The sequence below is a fragment of the Mirounga angustirostris genome, unplaced genomic scaffold, assembly GCF_029215605.1.
Source record: "Mirounga angustirostris isolate CCGP_5_RB_7025 unplaced genomic scaffold, mMirAng1.0.hap1 SCAF_17, whole genome shotgun sequence".
NCBI classification, from domain to species: Eukaryota; Metazoa; Chordata; class Mammalia; order Carnivora; family Phocidae; genus Mirounga; species Mirounga angustirostris.
The window spans coordinates 23,845,681-23,869,872 of NW_026991725.1; the positions used below are offsets into that span (position 1 = coordinate 23,845,681).

Here is a 24,192-nt window from a genome sequence, read left to right on the forward strand (position 1 = left end):
AAAGCTGGAGGCATCATACTCCCTGATTTCAAACTATATTACAAAGCTATGATAATTAAAACAATATGGTATTGGCATAAAAACAGACACACAGATCAATGAAACAAGATAGAGAGCCCAGAAAAAAACACATTTATATATGGTCAACTAATTTATGACACAGGAGTTAAGAATATACAACAGGGAAAGGACAGTCTGTTCAAAAAACCGTGTTGGGAAAATGGTAAGCCACATGCAAAAGAATGAAACCTGACCACTATCTTTCACCATATACCAAGATTAACTCAAGGTGGATTAAAGACTTGAATATAACACCTGAAACCATAAAACTCCTAGAAGAAAACATAGTTGGCATAGGTCCTGGCAATGTTCTTTTAACCTGACACCAAAAGCAAAAGCAATAAAAGCAAAAATAAATAAGTGAGACTACATCATATTAAAAAGCTTCTATACAGCAAAGGAAACCAACAAAACAAAAAGGCAAACTTTACTGAATGGGAGAAAATATTTGCAAATCATGTATTTATAAGGGGCTAATATCCAAAATATATAAAGAACTCATACAACTCAATAGCAAAAAACACTTCACAAATAATCCAATTAAAAATTGACATAAGATCTGAATAGACATTTTTTCAAAGATACGCAGATGACCAACAGGCGCATGAAATGATGTTCAGCATCATTAATCATCAGTGAAATACATATCAAAACCACAATTAGCTTTCATTTTATACCTGTCAGGATGGCTAGTATCAAAAAGACAAGAAACAAGTGTTAGTGAGGATGTGGAGAAAATTGAACCCTTGTGCTCTACTGGTGGGAATGTAAATTGGCGCAGCCCCTATGGAAAACAGTATGGAGGTTCTTTAAAAAATTAGAAATAAAACTACCTTACGATCTAGCAATTCCCCTTCTGGGTATTTATCTGAAGAAAATGAAAATACTGGGGCGCCTGGGTGGCTCAGTTGGCTAAGCAACTGCCTTCGGCTCAGGTCATGATCCTGGAGTCCCGGGATCGAGTCCCACATCGGGCTCCCTGCTCAGCGGGGGGTCTGCTTCTCCCTCTGCCCTTGCTGTGTTCCCTCTCCCGCGTTCTCTCTCTCTGTGAAATAAGTAAATAAAATCTTTAAAAAATAATAAGATTTTGGGCCCCTGGGTGGCTCAGTTGGTTAAGCGACTGCCTTCGGCTCAGGTCATGATCCTGGAGTCCCGGGATCGAGTCCCCGCATCGGACTCCCTGCTCAGCGGGGAGTCTGCTTCTCCCTCTGATCCTCCCCCTCTCATGCTCTCTGTCTCTCATTCTCTCTGTCTCAAATAAATAAATAAAATCTTTAAAAAAAAAAATGAAAATGAAAATACTAACTCAAAAAGATATATGCACCCCATCCATGTTCACTGCAGCATTATTTACAATAACCAAGATATGGAAACAACCTGTGTCCATCAATGGATGGATGAATAAGGAAATTGTAGCATGCACACACACACACACACACAGACACAGACACACACACAGACACACACACTAGAATCTTACTCAGCCATAAAAAAGAATGAAATCTTGCCATTTGCCAACATGGATGGACCTTAAGGGCCTTATGCTAAGTGAAATAAGCCAGACTGAGAAAGACAAATACCGAGTGATTTCTCTTAAATGTGAAATCTTAAAAAAAATAAAAACAAAAAAACCAAGCTCATTGATACAGAGAACAGATTGGTGGTTGCCAGAAGCCCCAAAGGGTGGTGGTGAAGGGGGTAGGAAAAAAGAAAAAGAACAAAGTAAGAGAAGGTACTTCTTTATACTCTTAAAGGCCACAGCATTAACTTCATCCTACCATACCCCTTTATATTCCCCTGACTTTCAAGTGCTCTATTCCTAGAGGAGGGAACTGACCTATTAAGAAAGCAATAGTTGGGGCACCTGGGTGGCTCAGTCGGTTAAGCATCCAACTTTTTGTTTTGACTCAGGACCTCATCTCAGGGTCCTGAAATTCAAGGTGCAGCAGGCTCTGCCCTCAGCATGGAGTCTGCTTGAGAAACTCTCTCCTTCTCCCTCTGCCCCTCCCACTCATGCTTTCTCTGTCTCTAAAATAAGTCTTACGGGGTGCCTGGTTGGCTCAGTTGGTTAAGCATCTGCCTTCGGCTCAGGTCATGATCCCAGGGTCCTGGGATCGTGCCCCAGGGAGCTTTTCCTTCTCCCTCTCTCTCAAATCAGTAAATGAAATCTTAAAAAAAAAAAAAAAATCTTAAGAAAGCAACAATCATCTCATCCATCCTCATTCATGTCAACTATTTTAAATGTTTTGTACTTTTTCTGATAAACCTTCTTCATTATCTTGCATTCTGTGTTCTTGAGACTTCTATTGAATCATTAGCCATTCAACATTTAGTTTTCTTAACTTCCTTAGAAGTCTAAATAGTAGAGAGAACACTAAGAAGAGAATATCCATAAGATTAACATATATAATACAAAGTAGATAATCAGCCCCCTAATAGAGTGGGCTGAAATTGCAGTATAATGTAATATACCTGCACAATTTGTCAAATAGGTGACAAAGGTTAAATTTGGTTGGGAGTGGAGGGGGAGGCAGGTGTCTCAGAGGACCAGACTGGTATGGTCAGTCAAACTATGACAAGATTTAATTCTTTTTTTTTTTTTTTAAGATTTTATTTATTGGGGCGCCTGGGTGGCTCAGTCGTTAAGCGTCTGCCTTCGGTTCAGGTCATGATCCCAGGGTCCTGGGATCGAGCCCCGCATCGGGCTCCCTGCTCAGCGGGAAGCCTGCTTCTCCCTCCTCCACTCCCCCTGCTTGTGTTCCCTCTCTCGCTGTGTCTCTCTCTGTCAAATAAATAAATAAATTAAAAAAAAAAGATTTTATTTATTTATTTGAGAGAGAGAGAGAATGAGAGACAGCACGAGAGGGGAGAGGGTCAGAGGGAGAAGCAGACTCCCTGCCGAGCAGGGAGCCCGATGCGGGACTCAATCCTGGGACTCCAGGATCATGACCTGAGCCGAAGGCAGTCGCTCAACCAACTGAGCCACCCAGGTGCCCGACAAAATTTAATTCTTTTTCTTCCCAGTAGTCATCTTAATTGGTGGGCAGCATGTCTGCTGTCCGCGGCTGGCAACTTCCCTGAGAAAGCGTAGATTAATAGTAAGCTATGTTTCTCCTCTGCTGCTAATTCTAGCCCAGTATTGGAACCAGAAGTTCAATGGTGAAAGCTACAGCCGCCGGACGCCAGCAACAGAACTGCAGGGGCAACCAGACCTTTATACAAGTGGCACTAACCACCGCACCCGCTCTCCTTCCTTTGGCCCTGCCACCGATCACGTTTTCCATCGCATGTGCTGACGGAACCGCCAATGCTCTGATGTGGTTTCTGAGGGAAAGCAGCTGTTTGGCCTGATGTTTATTAACACCGGGGTCTCCTATCACTTACACTTGTGTTTGAAACCAAACACCTTGGCCAGTCTGTGTCGACCGGGGGCGGTACAAGAAGGCACGGTCCATCTTGGATGAGTTTTTGTACTAGCACAAAAGAGAAGACAGTCTTATAAAAAAATTGAACAACAATGCTGAGACCCTAAAACCAATGTGTAGTAAGAGGAGAGTCATTTCTCACCAAGTAATTGATTATTCAATCAAAACTGAGGCTGTCTGTAAATATAGATTCAATGCTATAAATAGATGATCAGAAGCTTTTTTTTTTTTCCTGCCCTGGTAAGAAAAAGAATCACTAACCCTACAGATGTGGCTCCGAGTCTTTCTGATAACATTCTAGGACCTGTTTGGGTAATAGAACTGAAAGAACTCTTTTAAAGCTACAGAACTCCTCTCATACCCTCTAAATTGCACACTACGGAGATACATTCTTTACAAATAATTTCAAGGGGTTCCTTGCATCCTGAAACCCATCCTTAGAAACTGGAAGTTTAAGAATTCACCCACCACCATGTAGTATTCCAAAAAGCTTTATTGTTTCCCATTAATAAAAAATAATATAAAATTCTCTATAGGAAGTATTAACCCATTCATCCCGGTTTTTTTAGAAAATAATTTTTTTTTTTTTTTTTAAAGCAAGCTCTGAGGAGCTTGAACTCAAGACCCTGAGATCAAGAGTCACATGCTCTACTGACTGAACCAGCCAGGTGCCCCACATTTCTCTTCTTTTCCAACTTTCTGATCTCTACTAAAAGCTTTAACCAAGAAGTCTTAGGGTTAAAGGAAAATCATTCAATATATTTAAAACTGTTGCCTAGATCCAGTCTGACTGCATGATCTTCTAATTGTGGAGACATGACAATTAGCAAGACCACAGGATTTAGAGACCAGTGAGCTTGGGCTGACCATTGGTTCTAAGTTATTCATTGTATAACTACTTTACCTAATTTTTTTGAGCCTGCTTTCTCACCTGTAAAATGAATATATTACCTGATAGAGAGCTACTTGGAAGACAAACAATAAAGTAAAACATCTGACACCGAAAAGGCTGAATTAAGACCTTTAGAGACCCAAATCATCAGGACTCCAGTGCCAGAATCAGTCAGGATATTAGTAGAAAACAGAGAACACACTTGAACTGGGTAACTTGAAGAAGGTTTAATAAGGGGACTATTTACAAAGACATGGGCAAAGTTCAGGGGAACCAACAAGGAATAATGGAGTAATCCAGAGCTAGTAGGGGAACAGTTCTATTCCTAGGTTTGAAAGGGCAAAGTGAAGGAGCTAGAAGCTCGAGAGGGCTGCTTAATTAGGAGTCATGGTCTTTGGTAGAGCAACACAGACGATCCCTGTGACCTGGGGATGAGGAAGCCTGGGGAATAAATACCCTGACCATCCTTTCCTCATGCCTTTTGATCTTGAAGATATTACTAATTGGATCAACACAGCCTGAAGTCAGAGGGCAAAGGAGCCTGTTAATGCAGTCCATACGGGCCAGCCCCTCCGGGGGCACAGAACAGGATGGAGAGCAGCTCTGAAGGGGACACAGATTTCCTGCACCACTTCTGCCCCAGCAAAATTCAAACTACTAAACTATTAAACACAAAACTTGCATGTATGCTGAAACTGAAGTACCTTCTTTCTATAACTTTTAATTATAAACTTCTGGTTTTTTAAATTTTAAGTAGGCTACACACCCAACATGGGGCTTGAACTCACAACCCAGAGATCAAGTCACACAATCTACTGACTGAGCCAGCCAGGGGCCCCCTGAGCTCTTATTATTAAAAGAGGATTTCTTTTCTCAGACTTTCTAGTGTCCCTGCTCTGCTGATGCCTTAAGCACATGCCTAGATGGCCTCTAGCTCAGCCATGAGTGTGGCCCCTGGACAGGAAAGCCTCGATAAACGGGAACTGGTAAGTCTCAAGTTAACTCCCGAATGCTAACTCTAAGGATCTCTAAGAGATCTGAGCATCCAGAACGAATTTAGAAAGAATCTTAGGATTTTTCTGTTCAGGTATTACTCATTAAGAAATTCAGAAATTGGATTTTCTTAGACTCAAAAAATCCTCTGGTCGTAAAACTTCTTACAATCCTAGTGAATGACAGGAAAGTTTATAGTTTCTTATGAAAGAGAATAAAAGAAATCAGGACATCAATTTCACATTGACATTTTTATTAACGCCAACTGTTTTTTAATTATTATTTTTTTAAAACAATAGCACAAAAATGTTTCAAGGAAGCAGTCTCACAATCTGATGACCTTCTGAAATAGAGTTAAGCCACACCAAATATGAAATTCCTGTTAATAACACAAAACAAATATTTTTAAAAAGGAAAAATAAGAAAGGAAAAAAAAGGAAAAAAGGTAGGGGCAGAGGAAAGCAATGAGGTGTAGTTAAAATTCACTGGGTCAGGTAGGTGAGGCTTGTTAGTAGGATACACTGTTAAAGCAAAGAGTGGCACACACAGGCTTATGGTCTTTGCTGTTCTGTCCAGTCACCGCTAATACTCGGCCCCTGCAGCGGTGGCCACTGACTTCTTCTACGTCCACGGTGAACCGGGAGAAGCCAGTGTTGATACTGCCATGGAGAGGTTTAACTGTTGGCCTGTCGGACAACTACGACCATTTTGTTTGTTTTTTAGCAGAGGAACTCCTTCAGGACGGCCTGGCTGAAAACCCTTTCATTTCTATGTCTCACCTATATGCATCTCAGGGCTCTTAAAAGTTATCTTAAAAAAGAAAGAAAAAATAATGTATATCAGTTTCTCTTATTTAATGTGGCTATAAAAGATGTTTCCTTATTATTTCTTGATCTCTAAGAAGGACACCGGGGGTGGAGGTTGGGGGTGAACTAAGAGGAAGAATAAACCCAGACCAGGAGAGGTTTGGTTTTTGTTTTTTTTTTTTAATCTTTTTTTTTTTTTTTTTTTTTTTCCCTTTTGGCCGGGTGGTCACACAGAAGGGAAGGCATGGAGGAAAATTATAATCCTTGGTTCAGATTGAGTTATGCGGAAAATATATCTTCCCGATCAGTCCCCATGCCAAAAAAACAAAAACAAAAAAAACAAAAACAAAAAAACCAAAAAACCCCCAAAACCAAAAACCCAACAAACCCAACAAAACCAAAAAACACTTGGAATTATGCACAGACTCTATGTTATACCAGCTATCAGCCTTTCACGTTTAACCATTCCCAGCAATGGACACTACCCTTGGCTTGTAGGCTGCTTGCAGAACCTACTTCACAAAAAATGTTCTTCACCCAGAAGCCTCTAGTTTCCTTTTGGTAGGTTATAAAAACAGAACATCTGTCATTAACAGGAGAGTGTTAAATACTTTTAACCACTGACAAGGCTTCAGGAAGTTTCACAGTTTCGTTATGCTCTATTTTATTACTATCATATTTACATTTTTACTTTTTATTTTTTATTTTTTTTTTTTGCTGAATTGCTGATTTTCCTTTTTCAATAGAATTTAATTCTGGAGTGTGAGCAGGAACCAGTTAACTACATTCATTGTCCAACCCCACTGGTTTGAAAGAAGACTCCAAATTCTTGGCATGTGAATCAGCTGTTCGGTAGCCCCACCTTATCCCCCCAGCAGCCAAGCAGCAGGACCGCAGCAGGGGTGTGCTCAGGGCTCACGCTGTAGGTGGTGAGGCTTTTCGCTGAAGGAGGTACTGGTGAATGCTCTCAGCATCTCGCTTTAGCCAAGCAGCATTCAGCAGGATATTTTCACAACACTGCTGGATGGTGCGCTCAGCTGAAGGAGCCGGATGACTCTCGAAGAAAGCCTGGTATAAAACAACCCAGAATGTAGGATCATTACTAGCGATAGTAAGAAGGTACTAGTACCACAGGTCATGAAAAAATACCCACTGTTCTGTGAAGGATTCAAAAGCTTCAATCATGAAAATTTTACCATTGCCACTCCCAGGCTAAAAGAAAACAAGCAGCTTCTCGGACTTGCATATAGGAATTCTTCTCCAAATATATGTTTAAAATTGAATCGAAAGTTAATAAAGAGATAGAACCTATGGCCTTTCTTTCAGATTCATCATCTAGTGGTTAGTGTAGGCTTCAGAATTAGGCTTGGGACTGAAATCTGGGCTTGGTCATGTATTAGCCTATGACTTTTAGTTAAATTAACTCTTCTGTTTTCTCATTCATGAGAAAATATTTACTCCAGAAGATTAAAGAGAAACCCATATAAACTGTTAACATAATAGTTGGCAGGCAGAGTCCTTAAGGACTCAAAACACATTCTGGCTGCTTCTAATAGCGATTAAATTGTGAAGGATGACAAAACCACAAAGCTTCGATTACTGCTCCACGGACTCACATTTTTCATACAAGACTATTTCTGAGTTTATTATAATTTATCACAAAGCTTACTGATTAAAGATGCAATAAACTATTTTCTAATGAAGTATGCCAAGTTTCATAGAAAACAAAGCAACTCTTGGGGCGCCTGGGTGGCTCAGTTAAGTGTCCGACTCTTGATTTCAGCTCAGGTCACGATTTCAGGGTCCTGGGACCAAGGCCCGAGTCAGGCTCCAGGCTCCAGGCTCAGTGGGGAGTCTGCTTGAGATTCTCTCTCTCTCCCTCTGCCCCTCCCCCCACTCTCTCTCTCTCTCTTAAATACCAACCAGCAAAAGGATGGGGGTCTTTGAACTAGTCATCACAGGCGTAAAAGAGAGAATGACTAATTCATCAGATTAAGTCTAGAACTTTTAGAAATCAATAACTTTATTTTGTTTACACAGATGACAATGGCCCTCGCTCCAAGGCTCCTTAGGGCCTGAGTAAGATACAGGACTTCCCCTCACTCCATCTCAACAAATAGCACTACCATTTACATATAAGAAACCTGGGAATCCTCCTCGACTCTTCCTTCTTCCACTGCCAGGTATGTTCACAACACAGAGAAGCCACTCAGTAAATATTTGTTGAACTAAAGATTAACAAAATCAAGCCCCCTGAATTTCATTACTCCCTCTCCCCCAAGCTACTTTATCATTCTTGCTTGGAGAGTTAGCATCCCAACATCTTCTCTTCCCTATTCCACACTATTCTCCACATTGCAGCCAGACTGAAATTTTTATCACAAAAATCACATCAACTCACTGTTTATAAGCAATTCAAGGGCTTTCCACTCTTAGGAAAATGTTCATATGGCCTACAAGGCCCTCCACGGTCTGGCCTCTACCTATCTTAACCAGCCTCAGCTCGGCCACTCACTGCTCTTCCCCTCCAAACCCAGTATATGTACTTCTTCTTCAGAATACTTATATCCTTTACAATAAAGGAACTGTTTGCACAATATACTCTGTAAACTAAATGAAGGCAGAGATCAAGTCTTTCACTGTTTTCTCAAGATCTCAATTCTTAAAATCCTATTCCTAAAATGGTATGCAGAGTGAATGAAACAACACTACAGCTTTCAGAACTTCCAAATTTACGCCTCATAACCCCATTGCCTTCAAGAAGATGAAGGTGAAAATGACATTTCAAAAGTACTTCACAATTAAATGCAATGGAAGGCTTAAAGTTAAGATTTTCTTTTTTTTTAAATATTCTCCAGAATCAAATATCTCTTTATTTATTTTATTTATTTTTAAGATTTTATTTATTTATTTGACAGGAGAGAGACACAGTGAGAGAGGGAACACAAGCAGGGGGAGTGGGAGAGGGAGAAGCAGGCTTCCCGCCGAGCAGGGAGCCCGATGCGGGGCTCGATCCCAGGACCCTGAGATCACAACCTGAGCCGAAGGCAGACGCCCAACTACTGAGCCACCCAGGCGCCCCTGAAGTTAAGATCTTCCTAATCAGTGTAGATTTGTTCCTCAAATGCTGAACTTTACACTTAACTATTATCCTTTGTAAAGGCTAAGAGGAGAGCCCCTACATAGCCATCTTGTCTCCCTGTGCATATGGCAGATCTAGGAAGGTTATTAGAAAGGAAAAAATTATCAAGGACCTACTACTCCATTCCGTCCCACTATGTTAGTTACTCTAAATAACAATCTTATTATCATCCCATTTTATGGATGACGAGACAGAGAGAGCTCATAGGGGTTAAAAACTTGCTTGAAGTCACATAGCTAAATAGGGCAGGGCACGGATTTCTACTCAGATTGACTGACTCCAAGTTCCAGGTTCTTTCAGCCATATTTCAATGCCCTCAAAGATGATTCCAACCCCAAATTCTTCAAGCATTAAAGACACAACCCAAGTTGTCTTTTTCCAAGCAAAAACATGGATAAATACAGCATGACCCCAACACTGTATGATTACAATTTGGCTCATTAGTGTTTTTACTTACTACCTTGAAAAGTAAAAAGTAAATAGCACTTTGCTTACCTTAACCTCTCCAGCCATTTTATCAATTGCAAATCCCTCAACTGATAGCTGAAAAAAAAAATAATGGTTTAAACAGTAAATGCAACTAAAGGAGGCTAGGAACAAAATTCCATTTTTCCTAAAAACGAATCATTCCATTCTCTCCCAACTTCAGAATATTCTAGAGGGTGCAGGATGGGTGATGGACAAGCCCTTTAATAAAGCTAATAACTATTTAAAGAAACTCTTCCTCCCTCCCTCCCTCTCTCTGTCTTTAGAAACTCTGAGAGAGCAAAGACCATAGTCTATAGGCCTAGTGAACCATGGATGTCTCTAAATAACATCCATGATAAATGAGGTACTCAAAATAAAAATCTTCACATACCTTTATTAGTCTGGATATTAAGAATCCTCCCTGGTATCGATTATAAAGTTCTTCCCAGTTGTCTTTTATAAACTTCCAAGCAGCCTTCCTTCCATGCTTGCTGCCTCCAGCCACTCCACCAATTACTGATACAGTGTCCTGTGGACGTACCTCTTCCTAAAAATAGAAAGAGAACTAAAAATCTACTGTATTCAAAACATCTTCTGGGGCAGGAATGGCAAATGCTTTTGAGGTACCCAAGTAATCACACTGAAGACCCTCATCCCTTGTTTTAGGAATAACTGGCACCAGAAGCTTCCAGCAAAGAGGAGACTATTTAACCTAAAGATGAGCCAAATTGAGAATGAAGCATTGAGACAGGTATAAACAGGCTACTCAACAGATACTTGCTTGGGTTCCTACAGGGTAAAGAAAGGAAGAGACAGAAGATAGGTACAGGGATAAATAGGCTTTCCAGTTTATTTCTGCTTCCAACTATTCTGATTCTCACCATTAGAAGGAGATATATAGGTCAGTAGCAAAAGTCCATTCCATTTTCCCCAGACTAAGAGGAAGACTTAGTTTAGGGTTAAAGCAGATCAAGAGGACACTGAATCAAAGACACTTGCCCCAGATCAGTGGGTTACAATTCCCTCTATAAGCAGTTTTTGTTGTAACTTACTGAAAGTGCAAACGTGAGGACTTTTTGAATCAATTCAGGTGAAAGAGTAGCCCCAAGGACCCTTTCAATTCGGTTTTTCTCTTCCTGCATATCTGCTTGTTTGTGAAGCTACAGTGAAAAAATAAAGATAGAGATTAGTTAACTCTCCTAGAAGTTATGCATATGCTTGTGTGAGCTTCTCCCCCAAACTTTTGTTCTATATTCTTGTTGGCTGAGATTGCAGGCTATGAAATTAACAAAAGAGAATACTTTTCAAGATGTTCACGCACTACATTTATCATATGCCATTACAGTAAGTCATTAAATGTAAGTGTGTACTACGTAAATGGCTTTCATCAGTTCTGAGCAGTTTAACATCAAGATCTGACGGGTATGATGTCTAACTAATGTTCTATGTTAGATGAACAAACTAATCATCACGAATACCATTGAAGGTCATCAATTTAATTTCTTTTTTTTTTTTTTAAATATTTTATTTATTTATTTGAAGAGAGAAAGAAGTGCAAGCACAAGCAGGGGGAGTGGCAGGACAGAGGGAGAGGAAGAAGCAGGCTCCCTGCTGACCAGGGATCACGATGCGGGACTCGATCCCCAGGATCCTGGGATCATGACCTGAGCCGAAGGCAGACGCTTAACCGACTGAGACACCCAGGCGCCCCAATCAATTTAATTTCTAATAGTAAAAAATAAATGTTAATATTAATTCATGAGTCTCTGATCAGTGGGATTCTGTACCATCACATTTTTCAACTGCAAAATCAGCACATGCCGAACGCAGCAAATTAGGAAAATAGAGAAGCATAAAGAAAAAATTAGGGGCGCCTGCGTGGCTCAGATGGTTAAGCGTCTGCCTTTTCAGCTCAGGTTATGATCCCAGGGTCCTGGGATTGAGCCCCGCATCAGGCTCCCTGCTCCGCGGGAAGCCTGCTTCTCCCTTTCCCACTCCCCTTGCCTGTGTTCCCTCTCTCACTGTGTCTCTCTCTGTCAAAAAATAAATAAAATCTTAAAAAAAAAAAAAAGAAAAGAAAAAATTAAATTATTGGGGCGCCTGAGTGGCTTAGCCGGTTGAACGTCTGCCTTCAGCTCAGGTCATAATCTCAGGGTCCTGGGATCAAGCCCCGCGTCAGGCTGCCTGCTCTGTGGGAAGTCTGCTTCTCTCTTTCCCTCTGCCCCTCACCCCCACTCATGTTCTCTCTCTCAAATAAATGAATAAAATCTTTAGGGGAAAAAAAGAGAAAGAAAAAATTAAATTATTATGATATGTACACATTACCAAATTGGAAATAAGATCATCTTATACCTGCTATTTTGTGACCTTTAAAAAATTTTTAAATTACAGGTAAGTTTCATTTTCTTTATACTTTTATAGTCTCTAAATCTTCCATAGTAAATATACCAAGTCTTTTTTTAATCATCAGAAGCAAAACATTATTATACATGTAAAAAATTAGAATTACAAGGGCATATGAGATGCCTCTCCAAGACAACTTAATCTATAGACTGTTGATCTTCTCTCCCACTGAAGATTCTATACTGACCAGTGTCTGTAGACCCCATCACAGGTCCCAGTTTCCTCTTCCTCTCCTTTGGACTCTTTTGAGCAGCAGTGTGGTGAAATAAATAGGAAGTCAGGAAGACCTGGGTTCTAGTCTCAGTTTTGCCTCTAACTAGCTGTGTGATCTTGACTAAGTCCTTAACCTCTCTGGATCTCAGTTTCCCCATCTGGAACATGAGCGGGGTGGACAGATAATTTCTACGGTCCTTTTCAGCACCAATACTCAAGGCCTGACTGAACACTGGCTTTCAGGAAGCATTGTTTTCCCCAGGGAGAACCTGTTACACTAGACCACTAGATGGCACCATAACACCACATTCCAAATACACTTTGAAAAAAAAGATATATATGTATTTTTTTATCCTGTCTCATTATTCCTCAATTACCAACAGAAAACAATCCTCCTCATCTCCCATCAACTGGTTTCTTGAAGAAACCTAATTTGGCCTTCATTAGAGCTCTTCCTATAGTAAAGCAGAATTAAGTCAGCTCCTTTGCGTTAAAAGATGCAAACACTTATTAAATATACATACCAGTACTAGTGTAAGTTCTTTGAAGTATGACAGGACATGAAAATGTCTAAGTTATCTGTCACGAGAATTCTAGAACCCCTATTTTGTTCCATACTTTTATGGAAAAGACAAAATCCACAAATACCTGATTTCATCTGCAAAGAAATACATGATTTATAGTGCACAGATTCACAGAATACTAAGAATCAGAAGGGACCTCAATGTCATTTAACTGAAAGGTAAACCCAAAGTATAATTTTTATATTATTAGAAGGAAACTCTTGTACAAGATCAGTAGTTAAAGCGGCACATTTTGAGTTTCTTCAAGTTTGTATTTTTCAAACTATTCTAATCATTTAAACAGGATTTGTTTAAAACTAAATACTAGAAATTAGATTTGCAATTCTGATCCACTTGAGATCAGGAAAGTGTTCTTAATCCATTAAAGATGGAAGTAATAAAGTACATCCCATTCCTGTTTTGTTTGTTCCCCCCTAAGTGCAGGTCTTTAAATGAATGGGCTTTACAGATTTGATTTAGGCACATATTGCGCATTTTATTTGATGGTAATAGATTCAGCTCCCTCCATCTGCAATGCAACCAGAATAGTCAAGTTATTTCTTAGATTGATAACTACATGGACAGGGACTGGAGACAGCGCTTGTCCCACAGTATTAGTATTAGAGTTTAATTACATGCCAACTACCCTGGGAAAACTATGGAGGCAATGCAGGCAGGTCACGTAATTTCCTGTCCATTCATAAAAGGCACTGGCATAGCTCAAACCCTTGAGACACCTGATCATCTATCCCCACCCAGGCGCCCCCATCTATCCTCTTTCTAAGCACAGACACAAACGTTTTCTTTAAAATGGGAAGTACCCTAGTAAGTCTACACTGAAGGGAAGAATTTTAAGAACTTGACATGCTAATCAAAATGAACATTTCAATTTTTAGATTTAAGATGCATAAACTTACGAATAAAAAAAAGAAGTGAAGAAATTAGATGACTTTTGGCATCGTATTGGTAGTATACATGAAGAAGACATTATATATTTCTCCCATAGTTTCTTTTCTTTTTGAGAGAGAGAAAGAGAGAATGGGGGGGGGGGTGGCGCTAAGGGAGAGAGAATCCTAAGCAGACTCCCTGCCGAGTGCAGAGCCCAACATGGAGCTCCATCTAATGACCCTGAGATCATGACCTGAGCTGAAATCAAGTCAGACGCTTAACTGACTGAGCCACCCAGGCGCCCCTCCCATAGTTTCTTAGTATTTGCCTGTCTGCGATATGCGTATCTGCATGTATTTCTTTTGCCCAGACTTTCAACCACCTAAAGTTCATAATCTCTGTGTCAATTCAAGTTCAACAGCTGAAAATGGGAGCCCTTTCCAAATTTACTCACTTTTAGCATAATGTCTAAGGTAGTGCCATCACCATGCTTCAAAACAGTCAGATAGACCTACAAGAGAATACAGGACCAAAAAAGAAGGCATATGAGTAAATCTATCTTGTTCCAAATAGTCCAATGTTAAGAAAAGACATAAAGCGAGTCAAAACACTTATGAACAGCTGTGTGTGGATGTTACATTACAAATTGTGGCAAAGAGCTTAGAGCCCACACTGAACACCAGTAAGGTAGATAGCATGTAGTAACAGCAGCTCACACCAGCTCTCTCAGGGAAAGGTGCACTGATGATCACCTTTCAGCACCAGAGTGTGGTCTGAGAAACTTTAAACAAAGGAGAAGTTGGCTACAAACCACCTAAATGGCATGTATTAAATCAGAGTCAGACATGATTTGTGGGTCAGTACTTAGGTCATTTTTGGTTACCATTAAATATATTCCATACTACACACATGATGCAGTCGCTTAGAAATCAAGGTTATTTATCATGAAAACCTACAGGACTCCTTAGATCAGCGGAGAGAATCTGCTTCCCTTCTACATGGTCCTTAAACCGACGACGGGCTTCTTCTAACGTTGCCTTATGTCCTGCTTTTCCTAGTTTGCCCAGAACCAAGCCCCTCAGGAGTGCATCTAGATGACCTGATTAAGAAATAAAAGAGACACGAAACTGCTTAAAAATCCTGTTTTCACAAATATGCCACCTGGCTATCTTATAAATTGTGTCATACTATGTCTACCATCTTGAACAAACACAATCAATTACCTTAGTACTTGAGAGAACACCTGATTTACATTATTCAAATCGTAAGAGTGAAATGAAGTGCTAAACAGACTAGATAGACAAATAAATTCGTTGACTTGGTCTATAAATGCCATTGATCTGAATTTATTAAATGTTCACTCCATCTAGGTAATTACACTGCTAAGGATTATATGTGAAAGGAACAGGCTTAGATCTTGCAGTTTTGACCCAAGATTCAGGGAAAGGTCACATACAGAACCAGTACGCTGTGTATAATGAATTGAAATCTTAGATTTAAAAATCAACCTCTGCTGGATCTATTTACTCCAAAGATGTGTAAATGCGCAATAAGCACATCAACATTGGTCATTAGGGAAATGCAAATCAAAACCACAATGAGATGCCACTTTACACCCACTAGGACGACTGAAAAAGATAATAACAAGCATGGAGAAATTAGAACCCTCATACATTGCTGGTGGGAGTGTAAAATGTTGTGGCCACTTTGAAAAACAACCTGGCAATTCCTAAAGAGGTTAAACACAGTTACCATATGATCCAGCAATTCTACTCTTAGGTATATACCCAAGGAAAATGAAAGCATTCTGTCCACACAAAAACTTGTACACACATGTTCATAGCAGTATTCACAACTGTCAAGTAGAAACTATCCAAACATCCATCAAGTGATGAATATACAAAATGTGGTATGCCCATACGATAGAGTATTACTCAGCTGTAAAAGGAATGCAGTATTGATATACAATGCAAAATGGATGTACCTTGGAAACATTCTGCTAAGTGAAAAATGCGAGACATGAAAGGCTACATGGGGCATGAGCCCACGGATATGAAATGCCCAGAGTAGGCAAATCCATAGAGACAGAAAGCAGATTAGTGGTTGCCAGGGATGGGGGTTGCCAGGGAATGGGGAGTGACTGCCAATGGGTATGCAGTTTCTTCTGAGGCTAAAGAAATTGTTCTGGGATTAGATAGTGGTGATAGTTGTGCAACCTTGTGAACAAACTAAAAAAGACTGAGTTGTATACTTTAAAAAGGTCCATTTTATGATATACTGATTATATCTCAAAAAAAAAAAAAAAAAAGTTAACACCAGCAACGATGGACTGCAATACCAAAATGGACAGATAAGTCATGGTATATTCATACAATGAATACCACTAAGCAATAAAAAGGAATGAACACACTGGATGTATCTTAAGCATTATACTGAGCGAGAGAAGCCAGATATAAGAAGAGAATATATATTAGGATTCCATTTACATAAAGTTCTAGAAGACGTAATATTAATCTAGGCTGAAAGAAGGCAGAACAGTGTTTGCCTGCATGGGACGGGTAGGGGGCACCTGAGTGGCAGGGACTGACCGGGACGGGGCCCCAAGGCAACCTCCTTAGGTGTATGCATTTGTCAATAGTCACTGCACTGGAACATTTAAATTTATGTGCACCTTGCTACATTTAAATCATAACTCGGTAAAAAGTAAGTTTAAGAAAACCACAGGAGATCAACAGATAACACAAGAGGACATTAGTGAAGAACCAATTTATAATTCTGGCTCTGGTACTGACTTGCTATGTGATGCAAGACAATGTTTTGTTATTTTGCTGTTTGACTCTTCCATCTATAAAACTAGAAAGCTAAAGACATTCTCCCTATTTCACAAAGCTGTGTTTGAGCCCAAAAAGTTTTACATATTTTCACCATGAAAAAGAAGGACAACATCCACTAATTTGCCTGTATCTGTCTTCATATACCCTCTCCTGTCTTGTTTCTGGGATCTGTGCTCCTGTCTAAAGCCAACTCCTCCCCTGGACCCCGACTCCTCTCCATCACTGGGCCATTGCTCAGCTACTACTCCCCTCTCTTTCACATCATGAATTTTTCTATTACTCATTCATCATTGTCATCAGCACAAAAACATGTTATAAAATCTCCCACTTGATTAAAAAAATGCCTCTACTCCAGTCTACCCCCCTTTCAGCAAAACTCCTTTAAAAAGTTGTCTAAGTGTGCTGTCTCCTTTTCCCCTACTCCTAGTCCGGAGAACCCAAAACTGGTCTCCAACACTCCACAAAATCTGCCAATGTAATCCTCAATTCTCCTTTATCTTGCTTGACTCAGAGCTGCATTTGTCATGTGGATAACTCTCCTTCCCGGACATCTCCTCCCTCCTGACTCTCCCACCTCACTGGTCAGTCAGTCTCCCCAGCTGATTGCTCCTCTTCCACCCAATCTCCAAATCCTAGCCTTGCCTAGGACTTAGTCCTCAGACCTTTCTTCTCTGCACCTACATCAGGCCCTGCGTGATCTCATCCAGTCTCATGGCTATAAATACCACCTACACACTAAATGGATTTATTCCGCCTAGACCTCTAGGCATGATACTCTCCACCAGGATGTCTAAAAGGACCTCCCATTTCCCAAGTCCAAAACCCAACTCCTGATTGCCTCTGCGCCCAGCCTGCTTCTAAGGCAGCATTCCCCACTCCTGTAGATGGCAACTTCACTCCTTCAGGCCTGAATGTGGGGGCTCCTTTTACTCCACTGCAGCCAGTCCACCACCAAATAGGTTCAGTTCTACCTTCAAAACACCCACAGAATTTACCACCTACAAGTGTGAGCTGTAGCCAGTGCCTCAACTGGACTACTGAAACAGCTTTGTAACTTGTCTCCCTGCTCCTTTCTCTCGCCTCCCGACTCCAGTCTGGTTTTCACACAGCTGAATACATCCAGTCATGGTCTTCTGCTTCAACTCTCAAATTCGTTTCTCATACCACTAACAGTGAAAGTCCAAAATGTACTAGCTCCTGCCGCAGGCCTTCTGCACTGGTTGCTCCCTCTCTGGACCATTTCCCTCTAGACAGCCTCCCAGCTCTCTGCTCATGCTCACGTATCATCTCATCCCGAGGGACGGCTGCTCTGGCCACTCTCTATGAGCTACCAGCTTCCTCCTCTTTGTCTACCTCACCTAACTGTATTTTTCTTCATGATGCCCACTGCCACCTAAAATATCACACATTTAATGGTTTGCTGTGTCTCCCACTAGAATGCAAGTCACAAAGGTCAATGCTTTCTTCACTACTGTGAAAGCTCCCAGAATAAAACCTGGTATTTACTAGGTACATAAATATTTGTTGAATCAATGAAGGGAAAACACAGAACTCTAGGTAATTGTTACCGTTCTTATTGCAGAAGACCCCATCCCAGATCAAGACTGCTCGGGAGGAAATACCATCTTTAGTTATTTGCAGATGGTAGAAAATAATTATATATAAAGCCTTAAGATCACCATCCCCAACATTTACAGGACAGCAAAAGAGTAAATATATGATTACAGAAATAATCAGAGGAGAGAACACATGGAGAAAGTAAATAACTTCCTTAATTCAGGTACTATCTCTCAGTATCTTTACAAGTTGTACATATAAGGTGCCTGGTGTTTAGGGTAATAATAAATAAAATAATCCAAAATTCCCTTCAGCTATTCCTCTTTTTTTTTTTTTTTTTTTTAAGATTTTATTTATTTATTTGACAGAGAGAGACACAGCGAGAGAGGGAACACAAGCAGGGGGAGTGGGAGAGGGAGAAGCAGGCTTCCCGCGGAGCGAGGAGCCCGATGCGGGGCTCGATCCCAGGACCCTGGGATCATGACCTGAGCCGAAGGCAGACGCTTAACGACTGAGCCACCCAGGCGCCCCCCCCCCTTTAGCTATTCTTGATTATAGATGGGCCTTTGGAACTCTGTAAAAGATTTCTATTTCCACCATTTGCTTTGTTTACAAATCATATTTAGCAGTGAATACACATAACCACCACTGTTTTTATGTTGTGACCCATGTAATTTCACCAGTAAACTTAAAAGACCTAACATTTAATTTCTGGTGAGCTGAATACATAGCAACATCCAGCAGATACAAAGACGCTACTGATACTGTTAACCACAGCTGAGTAAAAAAGGATCAATTTCTCATCAGTTCCTTCCCCATTCAGTACATCCATTACCTTCTCCAGGTTTGGGGTCCCAGCCCAGTCTCTCCCCTATAGGTGAAAAGACATCTTTCACAAACTCCTGGATTTCCTCATAGAAGTCTGTGTGGGACAAGAGAGTTGAGAGAATCCCCAGGTTACAGCTCAGGTCGCTCCATACAGTATAATTGGGCTCATTCACAAAAGCCTCCATGACTTTTAGAACCTCTACAGTGCTAATGATTCCAGCTCGAGCCTGGGATAGGAAAAAACATAAATTAGTCTTCAAACAAAAACTAAAACAAAAAAACATAAGCATGCATTTTCAGCATTATCTACTGCTAGTTAGTCATGTCTCTGGTTTAAAGGAACTGAGACTATATAAATTCAGGAGATTATTAGAATAAAAATCTATCATGACAACATTCCTTATTAACTTTTTTGCTATTTATAAAAGAGCCAAGTAAAAAAGCAGTGTTTGGTGACAGAAGGTGGCTACACTTGTGGTGAGCACAGCATGATGTAGAGACGTGTGGAATCACTATGTTGTACACCTGAAACTAATGTAACATCGTGTGTCAACTACAATGGAAAAGCAAGCAAGAAAGAAAAAGGCAAGAAAGAAAATAACTTCCTATTTCTACCCAGTGTCTGGGGCCGTGGCTTTGTTTTTATTTTAAAAATTCCCACACTTTCAGAAAAGATGCAAAAATAGTGAGGGCTTTGGTTTTTGACAGAGGCTGTTTCAAACCCGGACCTGCAAACGGTGTCAACTTCAGCCTGTCCTTCACTCATTTCTAAAAGAAGGCAAGCTGGAAGGCACTAGAAATTCAGAGTCCTTTCAGAATTAACTAACAGAGCTAGGAAAAAGAACTTCTGTTACAGCAGCCCACTGCACAACACACCACTCTCCTGGGACAGGTCTCTCTCAGCAATGAGATCAGCAGATGTGAGGTTTTGTGCATCAATGCTAATCTGTGTTTATACAAAGGAGGAATCCAAAACCAGTTACTGCAGAGGGGAGGGAAAATTCCAAGTCCAATTTAAAGGAACACCAGGAGGAATCTGATAATTTTATCACAGACATCTGGAAATTATCTAACCTATGTTGGAGTCATAAAGATAATACTACTAATTGCTGATTTAAATCCTTTCTGGAACAAAGCCAAATATAACATAATTCTAAAGCTAATGGGCTATTATTATTTGAGTACCAATGGAATGTTAAAAAATTCTAGATGTTTCCAGCAAAGTATAATCACTATTTTAGAAAAAGATAAATCACTCTGAATTATTTAAAAAAAATTTTTTTTTTAAAGATTTTTAAAAATTTATTTATTTGACAGAGAGATAGCACAAGTAGGCAGAGCGGCAGGCAGAGGGAAAGGGAGAAGCAGGCTCTCTGCTGAACAGGGAGTCCGATGCGGGGCTCGATCCCAGGACCCTGGGATTATGACCTGAGCCAAAGGCAGCCGTTTAACTGACTGAGCCACCCAGGTGCCCCTGAATTAATTATTTAAAAAAACACATCAGTAGGGAAATTTCTTCAAGGCTCATACCTATCCTATTTCTACTGAAAAGAATTTCTGCCTTACAAAGGGCAGTTTTAGTTGCAAAACCTGGCTTAGGAGTAGTGGGATGGGATTTGTTTCTGATAAATTAAAAAGGTTCGATCTTGTCCTGTTAATTAATAATTATTCATTTGCTCTAGTCTCAAAAGGTGTTCAACCTTCAGGAAGAACCATATTCTTCTAATTATGTTTCAGGCGGACACTCCAGGAAAAACAAAATCCTTTAATCAACAAAATCCATCATACTACTTGAGAGAGGCTCACCAAGGAGAAGAGGTCATTCTGTAATCCAAGTCGATCCACAGGGGGCAGAGAGAGGTCACGAATGCCTGGTAATAAACTTTCCAGCATGGCTGAGCTGTACTGTGTCCGATAAAATCCAACTGTTCCCAGGTTTAACTGAAAAGACACCCAAAGGGCATTATTAATTAAACAGCTGCCTTTGTTTTTTTAAAGCATCTTGAGCAGGTGTGAAAGTTGTTCTGGTTTTCGTTTATCTGAGCGAAAACAACAAAGCTCACATATACAGGCAGGGATGAAAATGAAACAATACACAAAGACAGAAATCGGTTGTCGGGGTGCCTGGGTGGCTCAGTCGGTTAACTGTCTGATTCCTGATTTCAGCTCAGGTTATGATCTCAGGGTTGGGACACTGAGCCCCACGTCAGGCTCCAAACTGAGCTTGATGGTAGGGAGGGAGAGAGTCACAGGGGCCAGTTTCTATCTACTCTCAGTGGACAGTTTTAAGTTTACAGAAAATACTTAGTATATGTAAGAGCGCATGGACAGTGGAATCTCTGAGGGAGATAAGCCTTGACACTCATCTATTCAGCCAGAGTCTCAACAGAACAATGCTCAGATCCTAGATTTTAAAGAATTATGTGGACTTAAAAGGTAATTTCATGTGATTTGTGGAGTGAGGTAATCACAGACTGTCATTATTCTCTATAGGCTATTTACCAACAGGCAAAAAAAATTTTTTTAAAAAAGATTTTATTTATTTATTTGACAGAGAGAGAGATAGGCAGAGCAGCAGGCAGAGGGAGAGGGAGAAGCAGACTCCCCGCCGAGCAGCGAGCCTGAGGCGGGGCTCGAGACCAGGACCCTGGGATCCCGACCTGAGCCAAAGGCAGACACCCAACCAACCGAGCCACCCAGGCATCCCAAAAATATTTTTGATAATACTTATATATCAAATGCTTTAAAGGTAAAATAATAGCATAAGATATAAATATTTTACTATTTATATATAAGTATTTTTTTTTTTTTAAAGATTTTATTTATTTATTTATTTGAGAGAGAGAGAGAGAGCACATGAGACGGGGGGGTCAGAGGGAGAAGCAGACTCCCTGCCGAGCAGGGAGCCCGATGCGGGACTCGATCCCGGGACTCCAGGATCATGACCTGAGCCGAAGGCAGTCGCTTAACCAACTGAGCCACCCAGGCACCCTATATATAAGTATTTTTTAAAATCACCTCACAATAATACAACTGCTGTTTTATTGGTCCCTTTAACTTTTACTGCAGTAATAATACCTTTATTTACTCAATTACAATCATTGCGTACATGTTTTTCTCATTTATAAGAAAAATTTCATATGGCTACATAATCTTCCCGATTAATTTCAAATGGTAATATAGTATTCCACTAAGTATATTTTAAAAATATGTATTAAAACAAAGGGAGAAATGTTTTTTTTTTTTTTTTTCCAGAAAAGCACAGAAGTCTGAGACAATGTATAATTCCTATTAGGAACCTATAGCTGGGAGAAAAGTGTAGTAGATACTTTCATTATGAATGGTACAGAATACAGGATAATGAAAAATCATCTTGACCAACTGTTATTTTTTGTGAAATGGTTTTCCAACACCAAGTTATAGGAATTTCACATTTCAGTGACACAGACTTATTATTATATGTCTGAGCTCACTTGATTATAGCTGTATATTTACAATGACAACACATCATCCAAGTTAACATCTCATTACAATGACAATGCAGTTTGAAGTTGCAAGACTACAAATCTAAAGTTAATGTGACTTTATACATAGTCTACTATTTTTTCCCCTTTGATCCTATCCTTTAAATATCTGCTTATCTACCACTTCCTTAATTGACATAAGGGAAGATATCTAGACCATATTAATTGAAAAACTGGCCCTCAATTTCACACAGGAAAGTTTAGTAATGCTTTTGTCTTTGCAAGTCCTAGTCTAAACTAAGGCAGAATTTAGAGCCAGCCATAAAGTGCATAAAGGGAGTGAGAGAAATCAATTAATTTCGGTCAGGTAAAAATGGCCAGGCCATTTCTAGACTTACCTTTACCCACTGGTCTGGTTTGACATTTTTCAAAACCACATTCATCTCTGGCTTGTCCATCAGAATTTTCAGTTTGGCATGGTTGGGATCTTCGCTAGTAGAGATTGTGATAGGAACCATCCACTGGGGACAGTCTTCTCCTTAAGCAAGAGAAGAAAGAATAGGAAACTTGAAAAATAATTTGTCACTGGAAGAAATAGAGGGTAAGGCGGAGAGAGAGGACAGGTGTCCTACACATGAGCTTGAGTCTAACTGTTAAGCCAACAGCTCATTTTCAATGGTACATAAATTCTTCCATAACCTGAATAATACTAGTACAAAGGAAGAGAGGATTTTTTTAACAAAATCACAATGGCTTAAAAGAGAACAGTTTATTCAGTTGTAGTATCACAAATACAGTGATTTTAATTTGTCGTTTTCCCTTTACAGAGCCATAGAGACAGTAATGATTTTACTGTTAAAAGAAATTTCAAGTAGGTGAAAGCTCTCATATAGCATTTAAAAACATTCTAAGGTGCAGTCCTCAACAGGTATATATACTACTGCAACAATGAAGGGTTGATTTTTATTTCTGTGATAGACATGATACTCCCTGGAGCTGATGGATTCCATCACTAAAAAGTTATAGCTAAAAGTCCAAACTTTTGTAAGGCAGATAACATACTGTCTTTAGGTATCAGCAGAACAGACTTTGAATTAAGATACCAAACAGAAGAGAGTCACTGCCCAATGCATTAATCTAACTATTAATAAGTTATATAGCTTTATGCTATTAGCCTAAAGCACAAATCAGAATTTTCTCCTAATGCTGGGATAGTTCAGGTTTTAATACTGCCTATACTGGTCACGGAGTATTTGAAAAAACTGCAAAACCTGTCAGTCCTACCATGCAGACTGGTATGAGGCAGGAAACAGAAACTGTAATACTTTGGGATTTATTTTGGATAATAAACCTGTCATCTGACTTGTCAGCCATAGTTATCTAAAGAGTAATTCTAAATGCTAAGGAAGGTTAAGGATGGAAAGCTGTACCTCCTCACCCTAGTAGGGTGTACCATATTTTGGAGGGTGGAGCATGAAAAGGTATTGGTGATTCTGATATACACCTTCCCTGGGTGGCACAGTCGGTTAAGCGTCTGCCTTCCGCTCAGGTCATGATCCCAGGGTCCTGGGATCAAGCCCCGCATTGGGCTCCCTGTTCAGCAGGGAGCCTGCTTCTCCCTCTCCCTGCCTGCCTGTCTGCCTATTCATGAATGGT

The 24,192-nt window shown here is 40.1% G+C and overlaps 1 protein-coding gene across 2 annotated transcripts in view; it reads right to left on the bottom strand.

Annotated features, from left to right (window-relative positions):
* Nucleotides 1-6,340: 6,340 nt before the first annotated feature.
* Nucleotides 6,341-24,192, bottom strand: part of NPEPPS (aminopeptidase puromycin sensitive) — a 94,202-nt gene continuing 76,350 nt past the window's right edge. For both annotated transcript variants that reach the window (XM_045889032.3, XM_045889033.3), the window contains 9 exons: nucleotides 22,935-23,074; nucleotides 20,879-21,013; nucleotides 19,080-19,299; nucleotides 14,810-14,952; nucleotides 14,308-14,364; nucleotides 10,839-10,946; nucleotides 10,178-10,333; nucleotides 9,814-9,861; nucleotides 6,341-7,244 (listed from right to left, as the gene is read on the bottom strand). In XM_045889032.3, coding sequence (XP_045744988.1) covers nucleotides 7,092-7,244; nucleotides 9,814-9,861; nucleotides 10,178-10,333; nucleotides 10,839-10,946; nucleotides 14,308-14,364; nucleotides 14,810-14,952; nucleotides 19,080-19,299; nucleotides 20,879-21,013; nucleotides 22,935-23,074 — 1,160 coding nt within the window. In that variant the 3' untranslated portion in view covers nucleotides 6,341-7,091. The remainder of the gene's footprint in view (nucleotides 7,245-9,813; nucleotides 9,862-10,177; nucleotides 10,334-10,838; nucleotides 10,947-14,307; nucleotides 14,365-14,809; nucleotides 14,953-19,079; nucleotides 19,300-20,878; nucleotides 21,014-22,934; nucleotides 23,075-24,192) is intronic.